The 20,032-nt window shown below is 38.2% G+C and overlaps 3 protein-coding genes across 6 annotated transcripts in view; 2 read left to right on the plus strand and 1 right to left on the minus strand.

Annotated features, from left to right (window-relative positions):
* The window catches only part of cux1a (cut-like homeobox 1a), a 123,802-nt gene extending 113,301 nt beyond the window's left edge, over positions 1-10,501 (plus strand). For all 4 annotated transcript variants that reach the window (XM_065259867.2, XM_065259877.2, XM_065259871.2 and 1 more), the window contains 3 exons: positions 1,316-1,504; positions 5,498-5,798; positions 5,922-10,501. In XM_065259867.2, the coding sequence (XP_065115939.1) occupies positions 1,316-1,504; positions 5,498-5,798; positions 5,922-6,369 (938 nt within the window). In that variant the 3' untranslated portion in view covers positions 6,370-10,501. The remainder of the gene's footprint in view (positions 1-1,315; positions 1,505-5,497; positions 5,799-5,921) is intronic.
* A 1,537-nt stretch (positions 10,502-12,038) lies between these two features.
* Positions 12,039-14,696, minus strand: dnajc30a (DnaJ (Hsp40) homolog, subfamily C, member 30a). Its single transcript, XM_065259858.2, has one exon. The coding sequence runs from the start codon at positions 14,567-14,569 to the stop codon at positions 13,460-13,462; it is 1,110 nt and encodes a 369-aa protein (XP_065115930.1). The 5' UTR covers positions 14,570-14,696; the 3' UTR covers positions 12,039-13,459.
* Positions 14,697-15,564: 868 nt separating this feature from the next.
* On the plus strand, positions 15,565-19,868 carry kctd7 (potassium channel tetramerization domain containing 7). The gene is made up of 4 exons (XM_065259848.2): positions 15,565-16,092; positions 17,167-17,336; positions 17,567-17,745; positions 17,900-19,868. Exons 1-4 carry the CDS (start codon positions 15,808-15,810, stop codon positions 18,274-18,276), a joined length of 1,011 nt encoding a protein of 336 aa, XP_065115920.1. The 5' UTR covers positions 15,565-15,807; the 3' UTR covers positions 18,277-19,868.
* The last annotated feature ends 164 nt before the right edge of the window (positions 19,869-20,032 follow it).

Raw genomic sequence — 20,032 nt, forward strand, 5'->3', positions numbered from 1 at the left:
GCAGCGATTACTTGAAAGCTGTAAATCTTAAGGAGGTCGCACACCGTGCGAGAAGCACCGCATACCATCACACCATGTATTTAAAAAATCAAACACATTATTTCCTATGAATGTACACACTTTGGCGACTCTCTGTAGCAAAATCGCCACAAATCATCCGCTGTGCGATACGTGCGAGTTTTCCTACACACGACGCAATGCGGCGCTTCTCATTTCGTAATGCAACATCCTTAAAATCCATAAATTTACATTTATAATTGCAATTACAATATTAAGGGGAATAACTTATAATCGAATTATAATTTTTATAAAAATTGATGTAGCATTTTTATGATATTGCACGACTGTTTGTTCCAATAAAATCTAGTTTATTTTTAACACTATGCTATTTTGTAAATACGAAAGGTACTGTCACACTGACAAACATAGTTTTTAGCATTTCTACTTTTAGTTCCTTAACGCAGTTTATATCGCACCTCTATAGGCCGTCATTTGTCCTTATTATTTTTCAAATTTAAATATAGAAGTTTCAAAATGTAATGTTTGCCATTTGGTTGTGTTACAATTCCTGTAATAGTGTCTTTCCACACTAAAGGAGAGGTGGAGGACATGTTGCACTTAATGGCCGTCCACACTGACTGTCTCGATGTCCCTGCCGTAATTAATGAGAGGTCGATTGGGAATGTCACACTGGACACAGCCGCTTTCTCCTTCACCGTTTGTTTCAACTCACGCTGACCATTGTCCTAATGTGCATTGTGACTATGTTAGTGCTTAACTAGCCTTGGATGTCTTTGTGAACTTTTGTTGAGTCAGTTCACACTTTCTGCTTTAATGTCATGTGAACATGCACAGTATACCAGAATATGGATATATTGCACAGACGATAGACTCTTTCTTTCATCTCGCAGATACTCATTTTTCAATCCGATTTGGGCATCAAAGATTTGTTGTTACGCTCTGTAGTGGAATTGACCTGTATAGAGTTCAAAACGTAAAGACAGCTGTGTTTATTCCAGTCTTTAGGAGAAGGAGATATTATCTTCTGGGATCTCGGGCGTTTGTTTTACTCTGGGGAACATTTCCTTTTTGAACATCGAAGGATCCCGTATACTGTCAAGAGAATTTAGGTTCCTTTTATTTGCGGTGAAAAAAATCATTGAAAGCTTGAGCACAAGTTAAAAGCCGTTTGAATGCCTTGAAGGGTAAAAGCAAAATCAGCAGACTGACTTTGATGGCAACAAAAACAGAATATTCAATGCATTTTGTACTCGTAAACCAAACTAAATATAAACTGTTTGTGTTTACTCTACAGGTCAGCGTCTGTTTGGTGAAAGCATCTTAGGTTTGACGCAGGGCTCCGTGTCTGATCTGCTGGCCCGGCCCAAACCCTGGCACAAGCTCAGCTTGAAGGGCCGAGAGCCGTTTGTCCGTATGCAGCTCTGGTTGAGCGACCCGCGCAACGTGGAGAAACTCATGGATATGAAACGGATGGAAAAGAAAGGTACGGCTTAACGTAATCGGTCTCCTTTCGAGACATCTGCTGTCGTCTGGCCACACACCAACAAACACCTGTTTGTAATTGTCTGGGTTGTTTTACAGTGTTTTCATTTCGGTGTTTATTAAAGCGATTCGCACATGTAGTGTTTGTTTAGTTGGCTGTTCTTTTTCGGGAAACTTGCGAAACCTAGCTGTCAAACAAAGCCTCGAGTGTTGGAGCTGTAAAGCAGTGCTTGAAGGTTCGAGTTCTGTATGCAATGTTTTCTGATCTTATTTAGCTCCTTGTTCACCTATTCACCTTATACCATCTAATATAGCGGCATGGTGGCTTAAAACGTTTGCACAGTACTGTATATCATTTTTAAGATCATTTTAAAGGATTAGTCCAATTTCTTAATAAAAATCCAGATAATTTACTCACCACCATGTCATCCAATATCTTGATGTCTTTCTTTGTTCAGTCGAGAAGAAATTATGTTTTTTGAGGAAAACATTCCAGGATTTTTCTTATTTAAATGGCCTTTAATGGACCCCAACACTTAACAGTTTTAATGCAGTTTAAAATTGTAGTTTCAAAGGACTCTAAGCGATCCTAAACAAAAGCATAAGGGTCTTATCTAGCGAAACGATTGTCATTTTTGGCAAGAAAAATAAAAAATGTGCACTTTTAAACCACAACTTCTCGTCTTCCTCCGGTTCTGTGATGCGCAACCTCACGTAAAACGTCTTCACGTTAAGAGGTCACCGATTATGTATGCGAAACTACGCCCCAGTGTTTACAAGTGTGGAGATAGAGGACCGTTCCGATGTTGATACTTATCGAATGATACTATTTAATGTCTTTGTGTCAGTTTATTGTTTAAAATGGTCCGTAAATTTGCGTTTCATATATGTAACACGTGACCTTTCAACGTCATTATGCAATTACGTGAGGTCGCGCTGGTGCATCACATGACCGGAGGAAGACGAGAAGTTGTGGTTTAAAAGTGCATTTTTTTTTTTCGCTAGATAAGACCCATAAGCCTTGTTTAAGATCGTTTAGAGTCCTTTGAAACTGCAATTTTAAACTGCATTAAAACTGTTAAGTGTTGGGGTCCATTAAAGTCCATTAAAATGAGAAAAATCCTGGAATGTTCCTCTCAAAAATCATAATTTCTTCTCGACTGAAAATAGAAAGACATCAACATTTTGGATGACATGGTGGTGAGTAAATTATCTGGATTTATTTTAAGAAAACTGACTAATTCTTTAAAAGTATTTTTCATTTGCAGTGCATCAGTCCCTAGAAAATTCGACCACTATGTGTCCATATGCACTCGCCGTACTTGTTAATGATCACCAACCGTGTGTTTGCGTTTATCCACTATTGATTCCAGCCAGAGAAAGAGTTTCGCAAAACAATCTTTCAGGCTGCCTCTCGTCAGCGCGCCTCTCTTTAATGCGCAGAGATGTGCGAGATGCTGGAGATGAGCTGGTCGGGCGGAGGCATGGCTGATGGGGACTGTTTGATTGCTCTTTTTTGCCTCTTTAATAGCCCAGATGTGTCCTCCGGCTGCCGAATGGGCCGCACATGCTCTCGCCTCTCCCCTGTCGGGATTGATGAGGGTGGGAGATGTCAGTTTGGTGATCGGCTGTGACAGGCTGACGGCTCTGTGGGGCCGGCTTACTTAAAGTCCACTGCACCCAGCCTCCGAGCTTGCAGCAGGCCAAGTGAACATTCCTGGAGTCATTAGGCCTGTTTAACACTCCTCTCGGGCTAACAGTGACATTACTGGTGCTCCCTGGGTGAGGATGACAACGGCGGTTTCGTTATGAGTCAGGATTTCGGTTGCGTGCGCGTACGGAGATGGCAAAACTCGGGGGGAGCGCTTCATTAGAACGAAACGGGGTCGGCCGTTTACCCCTTAAGCTCACTGCGGACAGAAAAGCAACAGTGTTCTCTCTCTCCGCCTTGGTGTTTTTCTCTCTGGCTTTTTCGGTCGAGTATGAATTTGACCTCGGCGCTGGCTAGCGGCACAAAGCAAATTAGCCTTGTTTGGCCTCTGTTCTGAGAGTTTTGGCCACCAGCAGAATCTTTTAGCTTGCTGTTGCCGATGGATGTTCTTCAACAGGCACTGAAATGACAGATTTCACACACAGTTCTGTGCTTTTGCAGATTACTTATTGGACTCTCGGTATTAAGTTACATATGTGACCATGCCTGTGAAAACTCAACTATAGTCATTTTTTGTGATTTACTGTTTTCTGCATAAAATCGTCCTACATAATATAAAGAATATAACCTTGGTATCTTTAATATTGTATGGTCATACCAAAGACAGAAATTAAACTTGGATTCTCATAATACAATTTTGAGCCTGATTTCAGGGTCACATTTTGAAAGAAATGCCCCTAGTTATTTGTTATACAAAATGATTGTGCTACTTGAAATTGGGTTTTTATTTATTTTTATTAATAATACTTAATTAATGTATTTATTAATTAATTAATTTATTTTAATAATGCGTTTTGTTAATATTAGTAATCTTTAATTGCGTTTTTTGTAGTAGCTTAATTTTTTTATAAATTACATTTGAACTTTTTTGCAACAATTATTAATAAATGAATTAATAATGACATAAACCTAATTTATATATGTATTTTTATTGGTATTACAGTATATATGGTATCATTTTTAGAAGGTAATGCTCAATTCGATTTACAAGGAGCTCAAGATAGAAAGAAATAAAGTTAGTTGTAATCAGAGACTGCCCCCTACTGGCTGCATTATATTATACAATGCATAACCTAGAGTTGATCTAGTTGTATTTAGATTAACTAGAGTTGTCTAATCGACGACAGCTTAGATCGATAGAGCATTGCTTTAGCAGAGAAAGAGGTCATTGGTTTGAATCCAGGTCAACACACATACTGCTTCAAATAAATGTATAACTTGTAATCTACAGTAAGTCGCTTTAGATTTTATACACACACACACAGATATATATTACAAAATAAAAGTAATTTTTTGCATAATGTATGTGTGTGTACTGTGTGTAATTATTGTGTATATTTAACCACACACACATACATATATTCATGTCAGATTTTTTTATTTATATATAATATAGAATATATAAATAAATAAATATACACATGTAAATGTTTCTTAAATACATACATGAATGTGTGTGTATTTATATGTACATATAACTCATAAATTATGCCAAAAATCACTTTTATTTTGTATGCGATTAATTGCGATTAATCTTTTCCCAGCCCTAATATATATATACATATATAAAAATGCAAATCTGAGCCCTTACATTAGTAGAGGAACCATAGAGATATCACCAATTTATTAGGTAAAAACAACAAAATGTCAATTTGGAAAAAGCACCACATTTATTTTTTTTTGTTCATTCTTGAGTGATGATGTTGTAAATCTGTTGAATTAATATGACAATTTCTCAAAAATATTATGAAAATCTGACTTTTTCCATGTTTAAGTTCTATAATTGGGTCCCCAGTGCTTGTATCAACCTTGAAAATGTGAAAAAGATCAACCCAGTGACTTAGTTTTGGTAAATCATTCTCTGCAAGCATGTGAAAAAATAGCTTATTGAAATTTGGCTCCCCTTGTGATGTCAGAAGGGGATAATACCGCCCCTAAATCTGCACTATTCAACCACGCCATTTCCATTTAGTGCCATTTTTGCGCACACCTACAAAGTGGCAATTTTAACCTGTTATAATAAATTATCTATATGGTATTTTGAGCTTAAACTTCACAAATGTACTCTGGGGTCACCAAATATTTATTGTACATCCTAAAAAAGTTTTGTGTAATGCCCCCTTTAACTTAGAGAATGTAATGTTGTTCTGTCTGTGTAATACCGATTGTCGATGTTACCAACAGGCAGACAAATATATGTATATATCACCAATAGATTTGTGCATTTTTGCTCTCCAGTCTTTTGCTATATTCACAAATGTCATCGATGCTTGTGTGTTTCAGCCTACATGAAGAGACGCCACAGTTCCATTGGTGAGAGTCATTTACTGGAGGGCAGTCTGCCAGGAAGTGACCTCACTCAGGGGGCGAGTCCACAGCATCTGTCCCATCAGCCGCAGCAGCACCATCAGCCGCAGCAGCCTCATCTGAAGAAACCCCGCGTGGTTCTGGCTCCAGAGGAGAAGGAAGCTCTGAAGAGAGCCTACCAGCAGAAGCCTTACCCCTCTCCTAAAACCATCGAGGAGTTAGCCAGCCAGCTCAACCTCAAAACCAGCACGGTTATCAACTGGTTCCACAACTACAGGTATCATGAGAGTTTACAGCCATTCAGGGGTTAATATACAGTAATGGGAAACACATTTTGGGCAGGGCAATGTTACCTTATAATTCTTAATAAATCGCATTATTACTCATATTCTCTCTTCAGGTCTCGTATTCGGCGAGAACTTTTCATCGAAGAGATCCAAGCTGCTGCCGGTGAAGGTGGGTCCCCTTCAGCGCGGCCCCCGGGGAAGTCTGGGGGCGATGGAGAGAACAGCTGCGACGGCACGGAGTCCGACAGCACCGCCGAGGGTCGACCCGCCGGATCGTCCGGGTCAGAGGAACGCAAGGGCTTCTTGGAGAGTCCCGGCCTCAGCCACAGAGATGAAGACGGGGAGGGAGAGTTCCCCAGCGCTTCGGGTACCACCAGGCTAATAGACAGCCTGTTCGGCATCCCCGATTCGGCCTCCGTAACGTCTGCCACCGTCGCAGCTCCTCTACGAAACCCAAAGGACAGCAATCTACGCAAGAAAAAAGCAGCCAACCTCAACAACATCATCCACCGGCTGGAGAAAGCAGCGAACCGTGATGAGCCTCACGAATGGGAGTTTTGAAAGGCTTCTCACTATGTCCCTTACTGAGCTAACCTGGCCAAGCCTGGTGCACACACTCCACCGGTGAACCCATGGGTTTTATATTTGCTGTATGGGCTATCAAAGACAGGACAAAAAAGCGAAAAGAGGAGTTTTAATCTGTTTGTTTTGTTTTTGTGAAGCACTTAACAGTCCTGCTGGCCACAGGGCTGTGACACCATTGGCTAATGGTGAAGAAGAAACTGAAAAAAAAAACTGAGACAAAGCACAGGAGAAGGGAGCGTTCTCACGAAATCTCACGAGACTGGCGAAAGTCACAAAAAATATACACACTATATCACGCCGCCACAGAGGTGTTCTCACCAACAAGCTGAATAACTGTTACAATAATTTATCGATTCTCAAGACTTTTGGGAGTTTTCGTCTTTTGTATCACGTAAACTTCGAGAGACTAGTTTAAACCGGTTTTCGAACCAAAAGTTAAGCATTTTAAGAGCAAGTGTTGGCTGAAGGAACACGGGTGCACCGTCCCATCCGCCTCTCCCTTCCTACCCACGAGGAGGCCATCCAATGGCTATGCAACTCTAGTACGCAATGGATTCCAATGTAATGGAACCGGCGTTATTTTCACAGTTCGGAAACTTCTCGTAGGAGAGAAGAAAATCCTTTTTATAGCAATTAAGTTGCCACCAAGAGATTGCACAGTCAGTTGACTCTAAACAGCACTCCTTTTAATTTTACAACACACCTTTTGGTGAGCCAATGGGCTAAAAGGAAAAAAAATCATGCTACGAAAACACGTAAAAAAAATTATCCAGAATCCTCGTCATGAAAAAGTATCACACGAAATTCATATCAACTATTGTAACGTCTACAAAAAAAAAAACAATACAACGAAACGGTCCTGATGGGAGAAAAAGGAGGAATTTCGTAATAGCTAACTTGATAGCTAAGTGATAGCTAAGTGTCAATTTTTATCGTTATTTAGGTAAGGGTAGGGTTTATTGTTTATTTTTCCATAGCTTTAATCTCCTCCCCGGCTTAACGTTTTTAAGCTCGTCGGAGGTCTTGTTTAAAACACGTCATTTTAGGCCAAAACAAAGACGGAAATAGTAAGAAAAAAAAGGATTTGTACAGTACTTTTGAGTAAATATTCCTGACAAAATATTTTTTAAAGAGAATGAGCGAGCCTGATTTTTATCCTCTTATAATAGAACCATACATCAGAGACCTCTAACCAAGTTGGGTGGTTTGGCCCATAGAATTAAAATCTGATTTTACCAATTTTAATTCTATGGTGTGGCCATAGGCCACTGCACTGTATGGGCTGGTCCTCAGCACCAGGGTACAGGACGCTGAGTGTGCAGGGAAACCGACCTAGCGCTCGCTCTATTACGAACTCTAAACTTCTTCAGGTTTTTCACCAGCTTCTCCATTCACTGTTCACCCGAAGCGTCCCAGACGTAACCAAGTACGTTCACGACACGCATTTGTCCTCGGAACGACTGGAAAAGCGCGACCAATTTCACGTCACACCTTGAGCGAAATGTTTTTGTTTTCTTTCTATAACGGAGAACTGTGAGACTTTCCGTTTATATTTTTTATTGCGTAGATCGTGAATGAAATTTAAGGTGGAAACGCCAGGGGGCGCAGCGAAGACTCGCATCTCCCGATGCCTTTGGAGTTGGTTTTGTGATGCGTGCTTCTGTACGATAAAGCATGCGCGTCTGTGTACAAACCACAGTGTTGGGGGTGTTTGTTTGTGTGTGTATGTGTGTGACTAGAGCGATTTATATTTGTATATTACTACTACTCGCCACAGGCTGTGGAAACCTCCTCACGTCCCTAAGCTATTTAGCAGTCCTACAGCATATCACATAGTACATTAAATTACTTTTATTTACACGCATAAGAAAAACTAATGGTAGATTTTTTTTGTTCGTTTTTTTGTTTGTTCGTTTGGTGTGGTTTGCTTATTTATAGATGCTGTCTTTTACATATTGATGTCTTATATTGTTATACGTGCTCTTTTTTTGTAATGGAAGGGACTATAAAAGGTCAGGTTACATATTTTTAGACAAATAGACTGCCGGCAGTATTGGATTACATTTAAATGATGTACTTTTGATACATGTCTCTCTTAATTAATTCTGAAGATTATCATTTTGATTTATGTTTTCATATATTTTACTCTGTCACCGAGCTGGATGAACACAGTTACTACGTTGACAAAGATATGTATTACATTAATGATTTCATTAGTAAGCTTTTAGATGTTTTTTTAACACTTTAAAGATGACGATTCAAGATGAATTGTGTTTGGCTGTATTCGCGCTTAAAGGCAAACCTGACGCTCTTGAATTATTTGGTTTTCAGGTATAACCTGCAAACGCTCTGAGATTACGTTTATTATCGCAATCAAGCTTAGTTGCTACGATGAGCCAGTGAACAACTGGTAGTTGACGTCACTGAAAATAGCTGTCGCTCTGAGCTGCACCTTGAGGAATTGGATTTTTGTTTTAGTAGGAATGAAATTCACTTGATGTTGTTTGGTAATCAAAAAAAAAAAAAAAGAAACGCATTTGAATTCATGCCGGTGAATTTTTCGGAGAACGTCGGCTTAAAACTACCTTCGGCCTTTGTCGTGTGTGCCAATGAAAGATTAAATCAAATTTGTCTCTTTTAGACCTAAAACAAAAGCACAGTTAACGTTACATGAACCGATGTGACATACGAACATGTTTAATAAGCCCGTGACTGTTTTTCAAACTTTCTCTCCACGTCTAACATTGGAGTGCCTTCAATGAAACTCGTTGCGTCTTTTTCATTCCAAATAAGTCTTTTACGCAGATTGGAAATATCACGTGTCAGATCATATAACATTATTGCAAATTAGCCAGCAAGGTCTCATCTAGTCTCAGGTCATAATATTCTGTACTTTTCAAGTGTGTATTGTTTTATCTAAGAGAAAACAGCTGTCCCAGGATTCAGGCTTGGTTCTTATACCAAAGTTCCTACAGTGGGAATTGTAAAAAGAATTACTACATTTATATGTCCCATCATTTCGTTTTAATAATCATGTTATTGTATTTTATCTGCAAGTTCCCCATTGGAGGTGTGAATTGATTTCTAGAATACACTGTAGTGTGGACCAAATTGTCAAAAAACTGACAAATCGACCTTTTTTCAAATCATAACCACGTGATTTTAATCGAACACAGGAAAAACATTTACCATTTTCTGGACGCTTTTTATGTCCGTCACATTGATTTGTGTTTTAGAAACATTCTCACTGGGGTGTGATGTTATTGTTATGGCATGAAACACTTAGAAACGATTCTCGATTCAGACGTCCTGCACTTTTCTCTGCTTCTTTTCGCAAATATTTTTCTATGGAAAATATTGCAGACGACTAAACGCATCAACTCACAACTGCACAGACAGCACGTTTATATGGTTTCTAAGAAAAAGACAAAAAAAGACAAAAAATGGAAAACAAAAAAGCTCATCATTATTGATATTACATCGGTAGTCACGAGTAGCATTAATGTAGATAGATTCGTCCGTAGCTTAGTTTGGTAGTGATGTCATAATTGTTACCTCGTTTTTTTTCCCGCACACTCAAAACATCACTTCCTGAGACAGTATGTTCTTTCTTCACCTGAGACGGTATGTTTTAAACAGCTACAGTTTTGTTTCATTGTATCCCAGATGGAGATTTCATGTTTGTTTGTTTTTGTTTCTCAAAGTTGTGTAACTGTGTTACATTTGAGGCTCGCATGATGATTATCTGTTCAGTCAAACACTTTTACGATTCATATCGACCAGCCGATATCTACTGGAATGAGATGGCTCGGTGTTGACATTCATATCTCGATCTGTTGTTGCTCTGTATGTGGGTAATATGAAGCCTGACAGGCAGCTCCCAACAAGCTGGTATACTATAGATTCTCCTTAGGTCTCTCAAAGCTCAGGTAGAAACTTGGTTTAGCACAGCCCTTTCGTCCATTAGTTTGTCTGTGACACCTTCCCCTCTTACACCTGCTAACAACAGTTGTACGGTTTATTTTTCTATGTGTCATGGTTTTGAACCACAAGATGGAGCTGAATCCTCCATTAACTGAATAAAGACTCTTCCACTTTGTTCTCTTGATATGTATTTAGTTTGGTTGTTTTTCCTTTGTGTATCTTCATGTAGCCTTGTATTCTGTTCCCAGCGCTGTTACGGTTCTAATCCAAAATGAAAAAGCAATATCACTGTTTGAAATTCATTATTATTATTATTATTCCTCATTACCACCATAGGTGTATTAACTGAAGTAAATATCTTTTGTACAAACACATTATCACTGTATTCTGCATTTATTTAAATATTTCTGGTGTCAGGTAATGTCAGAAATTTAAGACCAAAGTTTAAGAGGTCTGAAGTATATGCAAATGACATAATGGGTCATTTTTTATGACTACAAGAAGTAAATGGGTGATTCTCACGAAATCCAGACTTGGGTGTCCAGCATCAGATTTTTTTAAAAAGCCCTTGAAGCCATTTTTTTTTTGCACATATAAGATTAAGGTCTGAACTTACCACAACCATTATTTTTAGAGGATTTAAAAATAAGTCCTGTAGAATTATTAAAATTTTTTAGATTATCATTACCGCAACATAATATCACATTAAAAAATATGCATTTACAAACTCATGTTTCTGTAATGAGAAATAAAAAGTTGTCTAGGTACTATGACAAACAAATTTCAACTTTTATCTGGACAGAAAAAATAAGAACTGCTTACCTGGTAGCCATCTTGAGTGTCACAGTCAATTATGTCCCTTCCAACTATTTTTTTATGTTAGTTCCTCAAGGGCTTAAACAATGATTGAAAATTGTTGCGGAGGATGAGAAAATTGGTCTTGGTTGTGACTGCTTCATGAGGCTTCGAAACATTTACGAATGTTTGGTTTCGAATCAGTGGTTCGGAGCTTGTTTCAAACTGGCCAAAGTCACGTGATTTTAGCAAACGAGGCTTCATTACGTCATAACTGTTTCGAAACGTTTTGAAAATCCGATGGTTCACCACTAGGGGGAGTTGATCACATGACCAGTGTCTAATAAGTTTAGGTGAACTCGGGTCAGTTTTATTATGAAAGTTCATAAAACATTTATCCTTCTGACTAATAACACTGCCATGTTGTCTACTTTTTGTTTATAGACAGATTTAATGACAAAAATGTGCATAAGGGTAGTTAGTTTTATTCATTTGTTTGCCCTAAATAAAACTAAAAACACATAATACACTTTTAACTTTGTCTTAATTAAGTTAAATAATTTTTTGAAACATATTTTAATAAAAATCTTGCTATCATTTTGTAAAAAAAGTTTAAAATGTGTGGACAGATCTGCTTTTACACTGTTTTGACCAGCAGGGGTCGCCAGCGTGTGTGGGTTTCGAACTGCTTCGAAAAACTGAATCAATTTTCGAAGCAATTGATTCAATGCTTCGAAAAGCTTCGTTTCTCCCATCACTAGGTCTTGGACACATTTATATTCCTTATTATTGTCTCTACATTTACCAATGATCACCAAATACCACATGTTTCTTTACTGTAAATTTGTATAGTATAACATGCACTGAAGCGTTTAATTTTTTAATTATGAATATTTCCATGCCAAAGAACCCAAATCCAGTTATGGACACGTTGCGGTAATGAACATTTCCGCTTAAATGTGGAAAAAACAACAAAATTGGTTTGTATGATGTCATTTGAAATCATGTGCAAAATAGTACATGAAGAGATGTTTGTAACTGTATGCTTCTTAATTTGATAGCATTTACTTATTTATCTAAATGTTTCATGACACCTCATAAGTCTAATTTCGCGAGAATCACGCAAGTATGAACAGGCTATGTGGATTTATAAGGTGTCAATAAGCATCAAACACAACTTAAATGCAACAAAATATTAAATTAAATAAATATACATCTGTGAACGTGAGAGGTAACATTTTAATATAATTTAAAATAAAACAGTTGACATTTTTATATTCTTTACATCCAATAATCAAAAGGCACAATACTTGTTTTCATCAAATCTCTATTTCCAGGTACCTCCCAATTTGGGAATAAACCCACAACTTTTGATTTAGCAGCCTAGATGCTGAACCATTAGCCAACCATTACTTTCCATATTATAATAATAAAATCACCTTTCAATCAATTTAAGTAATTAAACTAAACCTGTTCAGATAATAGACAGCCAAAGAACATGGGTCTGTTTTACTAAACCCTAAATGAAAAGCTCAGATGTGACCGGCCAATTAGTTACTAGATCTGGAAAATACTTTTACCTACACACTCTAAAATGGCTGGGTTATTTTTTTAACAATTTTTTGAAAATATTGACACAATGCTGGGTTGTTTTAACCCAACTGCTGGGCTATTATAACCCATGGTTGCATAACAACAACCCAATATTGGGTCATTTTTAACCCAATATGCGTTTTGTCCAATATTTACCCAAAATGGGTCAAAAATAACCCAGCCATCATTGGATAAAATGGTACAAACGCTGTTAACAATACCCTTCAAAAAATTACTTAAAAGTACAGATATGTACCTTTAGGGGCCAACATGCACCTTTTAGGTACAAATGTGTACTTTTTATGAAAAGGTACTGCCCCAACGACAACTTTTGTAACTTTTTTCTGACAGCATACAATAAATCCCTTGTGCAAGTGCTCACTAGCCATTTAACAACTGAGGTAGAGCACCCAAATACATTTTTAACCAGTTACTAGGCCAACGTATTAACCAAACCATTCAGATCCTTCCCAACTCATTAAAGATTAATTTGGTATCATTTTATACCAAAACCATTAATCTTAAATGTGTAATGTGGCTGTTTCAACCTACAGCCTTATTTTAAATCAGCGGTTGGGATTGTTCGTATTTTACCCAACCAAGCATGTTCTAGTGTAGTAGCTATGACTTTGGGCAGAAACGAGTTACAATTATTTAATCATTTAAAAAGATCCTAATGATGATATGACAGATCCATACATTTGTGTTTTGGCACATTGGTTTAAAACAAAATCTTTCCAAGTGTCCATAGATCTCAGTCGTTAGAACTCAGACTCAATACGATTGACACTGCCATAACCAAGAGCATCCCTACAGCCACCTCTTTCATTCTGCCCAGTTTCACATCCTCAAACTGCTTATTTTGTTTCTGACGGATCTTCTCCTTGAGCTGGCGTAGCTCCCTTTCTCTCTGCAGCTGCTCTCCATAGTGCGCTCGGATGAAGGTATCAAAGTCAAAGATGTTCTGCTGGTCGCCACCAACTGATGGGGATTGCCGGGATCGGGTCTGCTGACCTGATGGTGACGCTGTGCTATCTTTTCCTGTGGGTCTGCCGGATCTTAGCAGGTCCTCTTGACTCAGGATCCCATGATCGTATTTCCTTTTTAAAGCTTTGTTACCGAGTACGCTGTAGGCCTCGCTGATTTGGGCGAAGTGAAAGGTTGCCTCTTCGCTCCCTGCGTTCTTGTCTGGGTGATATTTGAAGGACTGTTTGTAGTATGCGGTCTTGATTTGCGCGTGCGTTGCTGTTGGAGACACCTCAAGGATGTCGTAGTAGGCTGACTTTGATTTATATAACGGCACTGGATTGCCATTATTGTGTTTTTTACCATATGCCCTTGCGAACGAGGTAAACTGTCCTATACGAGGATGTGAACGTCCGTATAGTGTTCCTGTATAGATGGATCTCCTTAACTGGCGTTTAAACTGATGGTTGCCAGCATTGCTATATATGGGAAGTTTTACATGCGTCTCCAAACATGAAGATCCCTCTACAGGAGTTAAACAATCTGCTTTTGCCTCCAACCCAACATAGTCAGTGCGTATATTTCCAGAAGTATTCTCGGTAAGGAAGTCCAAGGTGCCGGGATATCCATCACCAACCTTTAAGTATGTAAATACTCTTGAACTCGTCTCAGATGATTTCAATTTGGGAGTATGAAGACATACCCGGCATATTTTGTCCGCTCCATGATCGACTTCAACGCGATCGTTTTCAGTTGCACAGAACCGCGGTGAATTTATTAATGCTGCAACATAACTCCCCTTTAGGATCGCCTTGCTCTCTTTATCCCATATCGCTTGATAAGAGGGTTTTAAACACTTGTAAGCACTTCTCCCGAACCGTATTCTGACCTCCGCCATTGCGCAGAGATCAAGGAAAACACAGTCATCAAGCACGGCAAATCGACCAATGAAAATCGAGTTACTTTGCAGGTCTGTTGAAATTGGCCAATGACGTGCAGTGAATATATTTCCATTTAAGGGATTGGCCGAGAGTTCGGCCGTTGTATATCCGAAGGCTGCAGCCTCCGGAGGTCGCATTGGTGGCTGCATACGTCATCAAAATAGTTTTATATCAGAATATTAACCATTATTAAGTTGACTATTATTGTTAGTTGATCGTAAATTGTTGTAATGTGCTTATGACTTGCGAATGTAATGCTCAGTTAATTTAAAAATAAACTAGGCTTCATGACGCATGCGACCTCCGCAGGCTGCTGCGTTGAGAAATGGCATTTTACATCATTATATTACGTAATTTACCGTAAAATATGGACTGTAGGCTACTGTTAGCACATGATTTACGTGAGGATTTATCAAATCATAATGCAGACTTTGACATTTATGGATGATTGTGAACTTTGCTTAAATGATCTCGGATATATTTCCCACCCTTTTACTGTAAAATTATTTTTGTTGCTTGATTTAAAATGATTTGATAAAGTTTAAGACTTTTTAAAAAAGAAATCAAATAATAAAGTCTTACTTGCAGTACTTTGAATAAATATTGTATTTTATTTTATGACTTTACTAAAATTATTTGCAAATATTGTATTTTTTATAACTTTATTGTTGTATGTAACTGTATATTTATACTAAATTACTCCAACTTGAATTTGAAAACGTCAACAGTTTACCAGATGAACATTTAATTATATTGGTAAATTTTTCTGGTTGCAAATTGCATTGTAGTATTATCATTATTTTTTAATGTAAATTAGTATGTAACACATATGTTGTTAATAGCAAAATAAATAGAAAATACAATTTAATGCAGGCTATTTTTATCACCACTGCCCTATAAAAAAAAATACTAAACCCTGACAATATACGTGTACACAAGTTGCGCACTTTTGTCAATATCTATTTCTGTTTACGCCTGCAGCGGACTACGCCCCCATCAGTTTGCAATTGCCTGCGTAGTTTGCGTAAGAGCTTTCCAGCGAGCATGCAGCACATGAGCAGACTCACATCCACCTGACAAACCCTAAGACCACGCCTCTCGATCGTTCTTCTGTACACAAGCCATCACAACAACGATTGGCAGTATCTGTGTGGGTCACAATCTACATTTATAAAACCTAGCGCTGTTTTTGTGCATGCAGCATAATGGAGCAGGCGAAACCCCGAACGGAGAACCTCCTCCGCTTTCCTTCAGCGCAGCAGCAGCTCCGCTCCAAATGGCAACATCACGGGTGAGGAGGTTCGCGCAGGAGGGGCGGACGGTCCCTCAGCCCACAGTGATGGTGGTATTTTCGGCTGCGAGCGACACTGAGCAGCAGGAAGATGCGATCACCGGGGAAGAGGAGTATCACAAACCGACCATACCTGCACCTAATCTTACACTAGGGAAGTCTCTTCGCCCTTTAGACGCACCTGAGGAGGTAAATCCCTAAGTGGATGTGCTATATTTATCCCGAAGCTGTTTATTAAAGTGCATGGAGGACTATTTCTTTGCTTTTTTCCAATACGTCCTTTAAATCATCCTGTGGGAACCACGTCAAGTAGCTATGTTTAATTCATAAACTCTTCACAGTGTTCCATAGACAACAGTGTTTTCTTCCCGTGTGCTTCAATTTGATTGGTCCTTATACTAGTGGTCTGCTCTGATTGGTTCATATCAAATAATTTTGCTCGGTGGGATTAACCTAATCGTGTTTTGGAAGGCCCATGCGAAATGTGTCACAGTTGTTTGTTGATAAACCCATCATGACATGTCAACAATATTGTTTTGTGATTAGTCTAAAACGTTATTTATTATTGACAGTGATATAGTACCTGAAATATTATTTATTATTTTATCCAAAGCAATTTACAGTGCATATCAACATGTGTTCCCTGGGTTCAAACCCATGACCTTTTGCCCTGCTAACGCAATGCTCTACCAATGAGCTATACAGGAGCATATACATGAGTAAATCTGCTTGATGACATAATGCAAAGGGAACAGAGGGCACTTGATGTTTTATTTGCCATTTGTATGCATACAGCCAGTAAAAGAGCATCGGGTTATTACAAATAATCTATATCAGTATCAGAAAATGTAGCATTGATTGGTGCATCTCTAATAATAATGATAATAATAGTTAAAGGCGGGATGCACGATTTTTGACGCTTTGGAAAGGGAGTCAGGCTGAGTACCAAAACACACTTTTAGCCAATCAGCAGTAAGGGGCGTGTCTACTAACCAACATCATTGCCTGGGTTGCGTATGTGTGGGGCGGGTCTATCTAGATAAGGTCCGGATTTTATTGGTGTAGGGGCGTGTTTGTTTAGGTGGTTTCAAATGTCAACATTGGCTTTCAGAGATCGCGCACCCCGCCTTTAAGAGCACTGTTGAGATTACATGCCCATACATAATGCACTTTGAATATAGCAAAATATACACTGCAAATAATAAATTGCTGATCCAAATATTTTTAGGGGCAATGACAAAACATGCACATTTCTCTTTGTAGTTTCCTGAGGTCATTCCCCTGAATGTAGGAGGAGCATATTTTACCACCCGGCTCTCCACCCTACGACGTTATGAGGACACTATGCTGGCTGCCATGTTTAGTGGCCGCCACCACATTCCTCGCGATGCAGAAGGACGATATTTCATCGACCGAGATGGCACATATTTTGGGTTAGAGTTTAGATTACTTAATCTGATTAGACTTGCTTTATACCTTTATATTTGGGAACTAAATATACTAAGCAATTCTGAATTGGTTTTCAGAATTTAGCTTATGCTTTCATTTTTGCTTCAGTGGATTACTAGAATAACTATGTAAAGAGATAGCCAGCTGACAATGTACTTAAGGTTGTCTAGTTACAATATTCAGTGCTCTATATTGTTCATTTCTTTGGCTGTAGGGATATTTTAAATTTTCTGCGAGAGGGTGAGCTGCCTCATAGGGACCGAGTTCGTGCCGTGCACAGAGAAGCTCAGTACTATGCTATTGGACCTCTTCTGGAAAGCCTGGAAGATACGCAGCCACTTACTGGAGAGAAAGTGCGACAGGCCTTTCTTGATCTCTTACCCTATTACAAAGGTAATATAAACCCATTTCTCAATTGCGTTTTATCCATCTTCAAGGTACGCAAATTTGCGCTTTGAACCAATGACCTTGCTTTTGGTAATTGCATGCTTTTCCAGTTGAGCTATTAAAATGCAATTGATGGTAATGTTATCTTTCTTCATTCCAGAAAATTTAGAACGCATTGTAGAGATCGCGAAACTTCGTGCCATACAGCGGAAGGCTCGCTTTGCAAAGCTAAAGATCTGCGTGTACAAGGAAGAGATGCCCATCACTCCATATGAAAGGCCGCTCTTCAACTCGCTGCGGTTTGAGCGCTCGGAGAGTGAGGCCAAGCTGTTTGAACACCATTGTGAGGTGGACGTGTCGTTCGGGCCCTGGGAAGCTGTGGCAGATGTTTATGACCTTCTTCACTGCATAGTGAGCGACCTGGCAGATCGTGGGATCACTGCAGACCAGCAGTGCATCGGTGTTTGTGACAAACACCTCATTAACCACTACTACTGCAAAAGGCCCATCTATGAGTTTAAAATCACCTGGTGGTGAAAGGGTGGTGCGTTAAGAGGTTCACTTTTTTGCCAAGAATAAGGATGCATCAGGTCCGACCAAGTGACGTTTGCTGCTGTCGCAATTTCATGAAACCAGCAGGATTTTGGAATCCTATTCCAGTGTGCAATAGAATGACATGCATTCCGGACGCTCTTTGGGAATGGTGGTTTGTGATCCGAAATTTGCTTTATTTCGGTAGCTGTGTTGATCCCTTAGTTTTGTAGGTAATTGTTTAGCTTTGATAATTTAGGATACCCTACATGCAATTGTTTTATCCAGTTATAGTTTACATGGGTTTTCTGGAATCGTCCTTTGAAGAAATTAAAGGGATAGTTCACCCAAAAATGAAAATTCTGTCATTATTTACCCACTTTCATGTTGTTCTAAACCTGTATTAATTTATTTTTTTCTGATGAACACAAACAAAAATATTTTGATAAATGATGGTAAGCACACAGCTGATTGTAAGCATTGACTTCCATAGTAGGAAAACCAAATACACTGGAAAAATATAGTTGACGCAGCTATTTTTATTTAAGTTAACTAATATTTTTAAGTTGAATTAAATCCAAATTGTAAGGCAACCATGTAACTTACTATTTTAAGTTGAAGGAACAAATCTTTTTTACAGCGTGTACTGTGGACACCAATGGGTACCATCAACTGTATGCTTACCATCATTTCATTTTTGGGTGAACTATCCCCTTAACTTACATAAAACAGTGTTTTCTGACCTAAATATAATCTTTGAAAAATAAGGTTTCATGTTAGATGTACAATGAATGTATTAATAGTTTGACCAACAAAATCAATCAATTGAACTTTAAAGTCTGCCATTGCTTGTGTTGTACTATTAATGAAGGATTTTTCCCTACAGTATTTTTTTCTTTGTTTTATCTGACTTCAATATGTACCTGATCTTTATACAAAGCATTAAAGACTTTCGGTTGATAAAAGGCATCCAAAATCATCTGGCATTTACAGCCATAACAAGCTTCACAATAAGGCCTTCTAAAATTAACCTTACATCACTTTAAATATCATTGAGAGCTATGTATTATACAAACTGTTTTCAAAGGAGAGTCCAAAATAGATTACCAAATATATTCTTTTTAGGATAAGATTATTTACTAGATATTAAATGTACTAAATATGAATTTAAAAGAGTATATTTAAAATATTACTAAAAGACTGTTAGCCATCTTGTATTTATATTACTTTGACACTTTGTTGACAATTATTTATTGCTGCCTGCCAACAGCATCTGTCTTTGCTTTTAAAAGCTATAGCCTTTCGCAACAGCACATGAGTTAGCATCATATTTTGGTTATATCTTATTTCTTTTTGTTATATGTTTGCTTTGAGAGCTGTGAAAGCCATATGAAGGTGCATGAGCTCTCTGTGTTTTGGCAGCAGAGAAACTAAAATTACAATGCATCTGATAATCCTAACTGGGGTTTACTGTAAGTCTTGCCCAGTGAAATTTATGTTGCTCAACCGATAATTGTACTCTGTTGTAGATTATGTTTGTATTGCATTAATGTACTTGCGATATTGTGCTGATAATAAACCATATATTTTGCAATGTATTTGTGTTTTTATTTTTTTTATTGTATTGACACTATAATATATATATTAATATATTATTTTATAATATATAATTAATAAGTATGAGTGTTGGGACAGTACTGCGTGACTAAATATCTTACTGGATGTATAATTTTTTTACCTCCAGATCAACACACCGCAACCC

This window comes from Paramisgurnus dabryanus, chromosome 10, assembly GCF_030506205.2.
Source record: "Paramisgurnus dabryanus chromosome 10, PD_genome_1.1, whole genome shotgun sequence".
Classification (NCBI taxonomy): Eukaryota; Metazoa; Chordata; class Actinopteri; order Cypriniformes; family Cobitidae; genus Paramisgurnus; species Paramisgurnus dabryanus.

Coding starts and splice junctions, on each gene's coding strand:
- dnajc30a (XM_065259858.2), bottom strand. CDS start 14,569: ATGGCGGAGGTCAGAATACGGTTCGGGAGAAGTGCTTACAAGTGTTTA.
- kctd7 (XM_065259848.2), top strand. CDS start 15,808: ATGCAGCATAATGGAGCAGGCGAAACCCCGAACGGAGAACCTCCTCCG. Junction 16,093..17,166: donor CTTTAGACGCACCTGAGGAG/GTAAATCCCTAA, acceptor TTCTCTTTGTAG/TTTCCTGAGGTCATTCCCCT. Junction 17,746..17,899: donor TCTCTTACCCTATTACAAAG/GTAATATAAACC, acceptor TCTTCATTCCAG/AAAATTTAGAACGCATTGTA.